This window comes from Orbicella faveolata, unplaced genomic scaffold (genome assembly GCF_042242905.1).
Source record: "Orbicella faveolata isolate gen_17 unplaced genomic scaffold, um_ofav_v1 contig_3, whole genome shotgun sequence".
Classification (NCBI taxonomy): domain Eukaryota; kingdom Metazoa; phylum Cnidaria; class Anthozoa; order Scleractinia; family Merulinidae; genus Orbicella; species Orbicella faveolata.
Genome location: NW_028301558.1, coordinates 20340307 through 20350000, shown reverse-complemented (window position 1 = coordinate 20350000; position 9694 = coordinate 20340307). Strand labels below are relative to the sequence as shown.

The 9694-nt window shown below is 39.2% G+C and overlaps 1 protein-coding gene across 1 annotated transcript in view; it reads right to left on the bottom strand.

Annotated features, from left to right (window-relative positions):
* The window catches only part of LOC110061451 (microfibril-associated glycoprotein 4-like), a 7803-nt gene extending 1110 nt beyond the window's left edge, over positions 1-6693 (bottom strand). The window contains exons 1-7 of the mRNA XM_020768289.2: positions 6425-6693; positions 5701-5770; positions 4142-4478; positions 3475-3624; positions 3158-3280; positions 2388-2768; positions 1-50 (exon numbers count right to left, since the gene is read on the bottom strand). The exon at positions 1-50 is cut by the window's left edge and continues 1110 nt beyond it. Of these exons, the coding sequence (XP_020623948.2) occupies positions 1-50; positions 2388-2768; positions 3158-3280; positions 3475-3624; positions 4142-4454 (1017 nt within the window). The 5' untranslated portion in view covers positions 4455-4478; positions 5701-5770; positions 6425-6693. The remainder of the gene's footprint in view (positions 51-2387; positions 2769-3157; positions 3281-3474; positions 3625-4141; positions 4479-5700; positions 5771-6424) is intronic.
* Positions 6694-9694: the final 3001 nt, after the last annotated feature.

Here is a 9694-nt window from a genome sequence, read left to right as displayed (position 1 = left end):
AGTGGTAAATGGTTTACCGCCATGAACAGAGAGAGAGTCACCTGCAGTTCCTGTGACGTAAAATAAAGAAATGAACAACCGGTTCATTGGCGAAAGGCTTCTAGTGTTGAAACAAGCCACGTTCTAGCTAAGTATTTGTTTTCGTAGTTGACAAAAAAATGTCAATATTCGATGCCTTGACAACGTGGTTTGTTCGAAAGGCTCCTTACATATCGGGGAGACTGGCAAAAACCTTCACACGAGACTGACTGAAGAAAAAAGAGCAACGAGAAATGGTGATGCCAACAATCGCATTTCTGGACGTCATCGACTGGCAAACCACGGCATTGAATTGGACTCTGCGAAATGCTTAACCTACAGTACAAACTATTTTCAAAGACTGACTCTGGAAATCTGGTATGTTTACTTAGGGCAAAAGCCTCTCAACAGGTGTCAACAACTACCAGCATCTTTTCTTTTTAATTTTCCACAATTATATGTTTACGATTAAAAGACTGACTTAAATTATAGTTTCACAAAGCGCTTATTCAGTAACAAGGAGAAAATGAAGAGATAAATTATTGAAATAAATTAATACAGCGATATCAAATTCACATAATTGTGGACTCAATTGTTTATAGGATTCGCTTCCTCAAACATTTTCCATTTTTTCCTCAACATTAAAATAATTTAAAAGAATTTACTGTTCAGATTCATATTTATTTAACTAAAGTCTCCTAAGGTAATTCAAAGATGGCTTTGCTTCTTTGTATCGGCAAGACCACAAGTTTTCCATTTACTTTCGATACTACACTCGAACAAATACGGAAATGGAACCTGTCGAAGCAATCAAATGAAGTATCAAGCTGCATGATCAAGTTTTTCAGTCCGCATCTACGACGGTCTAAAATAGGGTTTGCAAATCCCTCTTCCCGCCACCAATGTTTCCTCCATCCCGCCATCCCGCCATCCCGCCATCCCTCTTATTTCGGATGCGTCATTTCCATCTCGCCGCGTTCCAAAGCATTTTTGGGAGTTTTGAAGACGACGGCGACACCGAGGACGACGCCTTGTAAAATATTGATTTATATTTTATCTTGGAATGGCGCAACTGTGTAGATCTGCTCAGTACGCCTATCGGTCTAAAAACTTGCTCAGGCTAAATTTGTAATGACAGCGTTCAATTATAAAGGCAGAGAAGAAAAACTAGCCACTGCGGTTCACGTTCTGCAAAATACGTAGAACTTGGTCATTTTACGTTTTTGTTTTGCAAATGATGGGGGAGAAATGTACCAAGATTCAAAACGCACGTGCAGAAGCATTGTTTTGCTCATTAAACCTTTTGTTTGGTGACGTTCTCGTTAGCGTCGCCGTCGTGGTTTCGCAATGCTCCCTTTTAACTGCGACAACTGACGATGCTTTTCCCTGATGAGACACCGAGCTTTACCAAGTTAACGTATTGCAACAAAATTTTGTATTACCCTCGGTCACCGTTTAAAGGAGCTACGTTACGGTTTGCGCATCTTGAAAAGTTTAACCTTAATTTTTCAAGTTTGTAATTTGAAATTCGTGTTAATGTTCTCTGTCCGGATCCTTGACCAACCGTGTTCCTTTACAATTTGTTTTTATCTCTTTGGTGTTTTTCTATCTTAGTAAACTACCTTTTTCAGGTTACCTTCAAATTTAAAGGTAATTTGGTACGTGGTCAAAATTACTAAAAAAATACCCGACTGAACTCCTTTAAATTCATTTACCTACGTCTGAGTTGGCGTTGATTCGTTGGTGAGCATTGATGGTCTATCGTTGTTTTTGAGTGTCGTATTATGAGCTATTTTTATGTCTGGTCAAGTGCTTCTTGATCGTTATCGACCATTATCGGGTTAAAACGCGAGCTCACCTTTTAGAATTTAATGGTTTCTAGAGAAAATTGACCAGGGTACTTTTTTAGACACGAGACAGTGGTCGGTACTCTTTCTTGAAAACAGTAGTCGGACTGCAGATTGAGTCTGATAAAGATCAGAAATTCAGGCAGCCTCTGAAATTATAGAGTAAACAAAAAATGACAAAAGCAAGAATAATTGAGAGATATCATGTGTTGCCACTGTTGTTTACCTAATTTTGACCGTCTTACATCCCGTTTCCCGCACGCAAGAAAAAACAAAAACAAAAACAAAAACAAAAAAATCAACAATTCCCGCTTCCTGCCATCCAACCCCTTGAAATCTCGCATCAGGCTTCAAATTTCCTTATATCCCGCTTCCTAGCAGCAAACAATGGCTCATCTCGCATCCCGCATCCCGCATCCCGCATCCCGCATCCCGCTAACCCTATGTTAGACCCTCATCTAACAGTCCACTGAAGTGCAGTACTTTCACAGCGCAAGGTAAAGTAACGGAAAAACTTCATACCTGAGTAACTGCCGAGTTTCAGCTTGTACTTGTCATTCTCACTCATAACACCGAACATGTCATAGTCGGCATAAGAAGTATTCCCTTCAAAGTCTTCCAAGTCCACCCGCAGCATGCTGGTATCATCTGAGGTCAGGTGGTGAATTTTGTCCAGTCCGAGCCAAAATTCACCTTTCAGATCACCGAAACCAACTTTGTAATCGCTCCAGTAAAGGTAAAAATCAATAGAGCCGTTCAGTCTCTTCTGGAACACTGTCCACCCCCCACCGGCTGTTGTTTGGTCACAAAACACATCAAAGGCAGGCAGATTGTCGGGCATGATGGTGTAAATACCGTCTTTTCTTTCACCAGATTTGTAGATATCAGCACAGTTCTTCAACGCTACAAGAGAAAATAAACAATGGAATACCGTCTAAAATCCATGCACGTTTTGTTTCTGAAAGGCTAGTCTGGAGGATGGTATAAACTAAACTACAGCTGATACTCTGTACACACCGCTTTTAAGAGTTGACATTAATCGGAGAACTTTAGATAAGAGTTCTGGCTTTGACACATTGAAATAATGGCAATAGGCCCTTTGCAGGATCCGGTCACATGGTACGGAATTAATTACGCTGGGATGCAAGTTATACAATGGGACTTCCAAAACAAAGGAACTCGCACTAGTCCAGCCCGACTTTCCTTTGTTTTAGAAGTCCTACTGTGTAACTTGCTTTCCAGCGTAATTAATTCAGTACCATGTGGCCGGACCCTGCAAAGGGCCTATTTACCTGAACAGGAGTGACCATCTCCAGCAAATCCTTCCTTACAAGTACATTTATGTCCACCAACAATGTTGGTGCAGTTTGCATTTACGTCACAGTCATGGTTGCCGCTGATGCATTCATCGACATCTACATTGCAAACGGTTAAAAATAACTTTAATTTTTATCTTTAGTATAAAGTAGATCAAAATGTACTGATACTGAAAGAGAAGTACAGGAGTCTAATTCTATTTCAAAAAAATATGACATCAACAGCATCATAACCCAAGGATACCCAAGCCATACTCGAAACAGAAGTAAAATGAAAGATGATTGTCAGTAACCTTCTAAGTCCATGTCACAATAAACCAAAACTGCTGTTCCATTCGCAGTTGGATCCAACCAGTACTTGCTGCTAATAGTGTCTTTGCCTTCGCTTGCCTTTATTTCCTGACACGAATGCGCTGGGAGCTCCGGACTGGAACCCAGAGATACTTGGATCAAAAAATAAAAAAAAATTTAAAAAAAATAACGTTACTTCTTCAGCAACTACACTGTGGTTTTTATAATGAGAAAATACAGTTCTTTTGTCGATCGAGCGTCTATGTGGTGATAGCTGCCCCCACTGAAAAAAGTTAAAACGCCTCAAAAAGGTTTATTGAAACCCGGGCAAGTTTCATCATTTCATCGAATTACTCAACAAAATAAGTGTTGCAAATTGGGCAAAGTAAAAGTTTTCGGAGGTTTGAGGCGAATTTTAGCTATTACTATGATAAACATGAGCACCGACGCTTCCAAAACAAGGAATGCAACCAGAAGTTCGTGTTCTTGGTTTTGGCGCACATGTAATCCTCACCAATGCGTTTGAAAGTTCTCATTTAAGCATTTAGAAAGTGACGTTGACAACGAAGAGTTGAATAAATGCGCCAAAGAAGATAGCACTGCACTTTCGGTTGACGTCCGTTTCTCAAAAACGTGTGTGCTTAAGTTCCCTTATATTTTTGTGCATACCCCTGTTGCTCAAGCGTCTTTTGTAAAACCGTGCCGGATCTGAGCGGAAATTTTCCGGTCTTGCCTCCTTAGTGCGGTTATTCAGTTCGCACGACTTTTGTCCTATGATGAAGTTATAGCTTTGACAGGTGATTTCTGTTTCACAGCTGCCATCACACTCGTGAAGAGCTCTTACGAGGAATCTTTTGAAGACGAATCCCTGTAGAGCCATTCCATTTATGCTCCGTTCCTCTCTGCATTGTTTACCAGCAGATGCGCAGTCCATAAGGAAGCCGCCGAAGAGGAAGAAACATGAACTAACAGTCCACAGCATTTTCCTTGTCTTTTAATTTTGTAACTGTAGGGAGAGATTGACCCAAATATAAAACTAATCATTTTAGGAAAGACATACGAAGCTCCTGGACCATCCAGACATCATTCAATTGGTATCAGGGAGCTTTATCGCAGACGTTTTGCATAGGTGCACGTGACTATGGTCAAATTGTTCTCATTAAGCTATGTTTTTTCATTCATTGCGTTATTTGCAATTAAAAAACAGGTTTACCTTTATCGGGAATTTGTCGTTTTTTTTTGGACCCAAGGAAACAATAAAGGCCTAGTGTGCTATGCCACTCCAAACATACAAGTGCCGAGTTACAGTCTTGCTTTTTGGAGCAAGTAACCATCTTTAGCCGCAACATGATCTCCGTAAGTCGTTATCGACGTAAACTTCTGATTAAAATTAATTCAGTATTTCTTCTTGCTCTTCAAACGTTTACTTACATCGATATTATGCATCAGTGATCCTTTACCATAAGAAACAAAATGTATTAAAGATCTTTATGACACTGATCACCTGAGATAGCTAAAGGATTAAATGAAAATAATTTCATTTGATCGACATGGGATCAACAAGTGATGAATTAGACAAGAAGCATTGAAAAGCTGTATACCGGAAGGTGAAATTTAGTGCTCATAATAGAGGCAACAGGCAAAATTCGATATATTAAAATTGTAACCTTGCTCCGAATCACAGGGGAACAAAAAAAAAAAAATTACACCAAGTTTGAGGGATGAATGATTTAAATTGCCTTGGAGCCAAGCGGATAATTTTTAAAGCTTTGTGTTGGAAAAAACCCTTGAAAACTGATGTAAGAGCCTGAAACCGTGATCGTCGCCGTTCGCCTAAACGAATCTGAACGAACTTAGAGCATTTATTTATTCATATTTAGTTGCACTAGACCTACATTCTTGCCAAAGTTCAGGATTTTCGTCTCTTTTTTCCATTTTGCACCCCCCCCCCCCCCCCCCAGGTGATATTTAGAGAAGGCCGCTCTAATTAAGTCTTTGACTTGAATGGGGAGTGATTAGTTCGAACTATCTTGTACGTTGTTCCTCTTTGTTTTCAGTTACACACCTTATGCGTGGTATTCGATCCTTTTTCATATCACAATTAGGAAAATGGTCAACAGTTCTTCAATTTAGTGAAATTATTCGTCTTTCTCATTGGCCTTGATTGTTTTGTTATTGCATGGTAACGTGAAAGTCAGCATTATTTAAATTTATTTTGTTACACCAACCTTTCTGCAGTGTCACTTTCCCTTTTCTTCTTCCACAATTTTTAAGTCGCGAAAAAGAAGTGATAGACTTCTATGCGATAAATTAGAAAATAATATTATTATAAAATATACAGCACATACAGCACTAGTATTAAAATACATTTTTATCAACTCCCGCTATGAACAGATGACAGAATCATCAGCTAGTGACTTACTGAAAGAAAGCCTGTTAGCATAAGCAGCTTGCATCAGCTGCAGTAAAACTATTACGTTGAAACCTAACATAAATATTTTATTGGAGAGTTAAAGATCCCTCGGCAATGTTTAATTGCCGATTTTTCAAATCCGAATTAATAGTGAAAAGCTTTCTTTTTGTAAAACGAGCGCCGCGGGATGTAAATAATGTTTTTAATTAGATCTGTTTGTGGTTCTTCCTTTTGTCTTCAATCTTCAGGAGAAACAGAGTAAGAAATAAACTCCTCTTTGAAAAGTACCAAGTTGGTTATCTTACGAACTACTTTGAAAGGAGTGTATATGATTTATTTTGAATTGAACTGTGGTAGCTTAGAGAGCTCAGCCGATTTTCATAAATTCACGAAGAAAAAAGTTTTTTTTAATTTTTTTTTATAAATTCACGAAATATTTTACATTTTGGAGAAGTACATATTTCTAGTTGCCTGACATACAATGTAATTTTTAAATTTAAATAACTCAGTAGAAATTACGTTAAACATGGCTATCTTACCCTAAGCTCCCATTGCAGTGTTGAGTTGTAACTCCAGTAAAAAACCCAGTCAGTATGTTTTGAGAGGATCCGACTTTCGCAGCCGCTGTTTTTAATTTTGAGGAAAACTAATTGATTTTGTTAGAATGGGCGTTTTGCTGATGTTTCTGTCTCCATGTCAAAAAAAATAATATCAACACCTTCGACATTGACTGGTTCTTTAGGTTTATAGGCAGCATACGATGTTCATATTTTGGAATACATAAGATGATTAAGCCATGAAAGAAAAAATTTAACTTTATACTTCGATGGACTGATACTACCACTCTTTATCAAGTGATGTTACAGCAGTGCTATCACATTAATGGCTAACCCAAGCTTAAATGTCGGAAAAAATTCCAAAAACAGATATCAACGTTTAATTTTAAAGATGACAGGTGTAAGTTTCAAAGAAACACTTAAATTTATGTTGTTAGAATAGGCGTTTTGTTTATACACCTGTCTGCATGCTAAATATGTTTAGTGAACGCCATTAGTGGACTTTTATTTGCAACACGTGGTGTTCTTAATGTGGAAAATTTATGTGAGAATTAAACCACGAAAAGAAACATGTACGGTGACTGGTTATACTTTGATGAATCAATGCTACCACTCTTAATCAAACGATCGATGTTACGTTAGTCGGGCCGTAACACACAAATGGCCAAATCATTGGGGCACAAGTTGTGGTTATCTTCAGGGCATTAGTAACCGTATAACCATACCTCCTCGATACAGTAAAGCACGACGGCGGACGATGCTTGTGCTTATGGTTATGCTCGCAGCAGCGCGTTGTCACTTGAAATGAGCTTAGGGCCGGGAGCACGGGAATAATAAAATATTGTGCTCTGCTAGGAGCCATAACCGGGGACGGAGACCGTAAGCTTTGGGATCCGCGCGCACCTATGATATGGGACAATTTTTCTATTTTTAGAACAAATTGCGCCATCCTGACGTCATATATGTGCGCTGATCCACGCACATGTCGGGGGCTCTCGCGTGGATTTTGTCACGTTGCGTGATCAAACGGTGAGAGTTGAGAGATTATCTTGCGTATTTTTCACAGCGATGGCAGGGAATAAGGCAGGGAATACGAACCAGGGCGCTCACATCTAGTTTTACGCTCTGAGCTAACTGAAAAGGTGAGTTCAGTCAGTGTCGAAAACAAGGCTTCAATTTCGCGCTGGGTATGAATAATAAGATCTGCTCCAGCTCGTTCTAGTTGTAAGCTTACGCGTATGTTTTTGCGTTTGTTCTGACTTAAGAATGTAGCAAGAAAACTCTCTCCTCTGGTATCGAGTTAATTTGTGAGTTTCTCAGACAATGGTTAATGGTAACCAAAACCTGTTTTGATGGGTTTTTTTTGTTTGTTTCTGCTTGTTTGGTGAGTTTGCAAAAGTTTTTGAAAGGAAAGTCTGACACGTACAATTAGCTCCTTTGCATAGTGCAGCTCGTGCACTTTCAAATCCGAGTCGGTGTTTTCAATTGTCAACAAATCTTGACAAAGATTTCTTTCGTTATCTTTTGTGCTGAGATGCTGCAACAAATTTCACGAACGCAAAAGAGGCTACTAACATCATGTGTGTTCCTTCAACATAAGCATAGTGAAGTTTTACACTGCGAAAATGAAAATAGACAGGGAGTTTTGATAACTCGATCAACAAAATCGAAATCGTTATTCGAAGTTCATTAAAGAAAGCGTCATCGTAACTTTGCTGATTATTTCTGCTTTATTCACATATTTTCAGCTTAGCTTTTAATATGTTCTCAAACATTTATCAATCTTAAAAATATTTAAAAACTATAGAGTTATTGTTTGAGTTCGATGTACGCTTTCACACGAAAGTGCGGCGGAAGAACAATTGTCATGCTCACTGACTGTACAAAACACGCATCGGCGGGCGCTCTCATTCATCGACAACAGATAGTTCACTGGGTTTTTACACGAATAAAACTGAGCAGTATCTGCGGACGTAAAGTTATTGGGCCTTGATGGAACATCAATTGCTTACAATTCAGGCGAAACTCAAACTAGCAATTATTTTGTTTTACTTTTCGGTCGCGATAGACTGGCAAATTGCTCGCAAGCGTGTGGCAAGAGGATCTAGGAAAGTATGAAGTCCTGAAGCTCTGCTATGTCTAAATACATCCAGCTAGTTTTTTGCTGTGTAATGGAAAAGCTGTTAATCTTCAACATATCTGAAATTTAACGTGGAGTAATGTACAGCTCATATAAAAGAAGCATCCGTCGGAACACAACTTGGTCAGCGATATATATAAGCGGAACATACCTAAATTCGACACAGTCTTACTTCACTCAAACTGAAGCAGCCTACGACGAAAATACTTTAGCAAAGTTCCAACAGACGTAAACGCGTTGAGTTGTGGGCCTAACACATAAAAATTTCGGGAATTTCGGACGCCATTTCCCCCACGCGACATCCGCAAAAATCCTCGCAGCATGTACGCGCGTGTGCCGCAGGTGATGGTGCAATTTGTTCTAAAAATAGAATTATTGTCCCATATCATGGGGACAACCCCAATACTAGAAATGGCGCGCACTTACGGTCTCCGTCCCCGATTATGGCTCCTGGTTCTGCTTGTTCTTATGCTTGTGTTACGTGCGTCCTCGCTGCCGATATTCATGTGCATGTGCTTAACCCTAAGTGAAAACCGGTCTTTACGGAGGCTTGCTCACCCGGCCAATTTCCTATGAGTTCTGGCGCGAATACATGATAGCTTCTTTAGTTGTAGCCTACTAAGCAAGGCTCCATGTTAGAATTTTCAAAATAAATTGAAAACTGGTCCATCGAGGTATCTTTTTGAAAACCCTACTTTTGCGAAACCATTCAAATCCAACGTGAAACGTTTCTTTGATGATGTTTCTCGTGATGTCCAGAATATTAAAGGAGAGATAAGTGTTATTAATAACGCTCACTAACAATTGTTTTAATACACATCAGTACGCTCAATTTTCGCTGCAATCATTTCCATCGGGGGAGGAACGCGGATTTCTTTCTCGAAAATCGGCTGGCAGTCTAGCGTATATACATTGCTGAAAAGAAAAAAAAAACGTACAATCATAGTTTACATTTATTTGGGTATAATCAATATAGAGTATGAACACTGGATGGCGACTTCGCTATTTGCTAAAACCTTCTTTGTTCACTTACTTTTCTCGATAATTTTTTTCAGCTTCATGCCGCGATCAGATGTTCTACTTCCATCATTCTTTTTGTATTGTCCGCATCT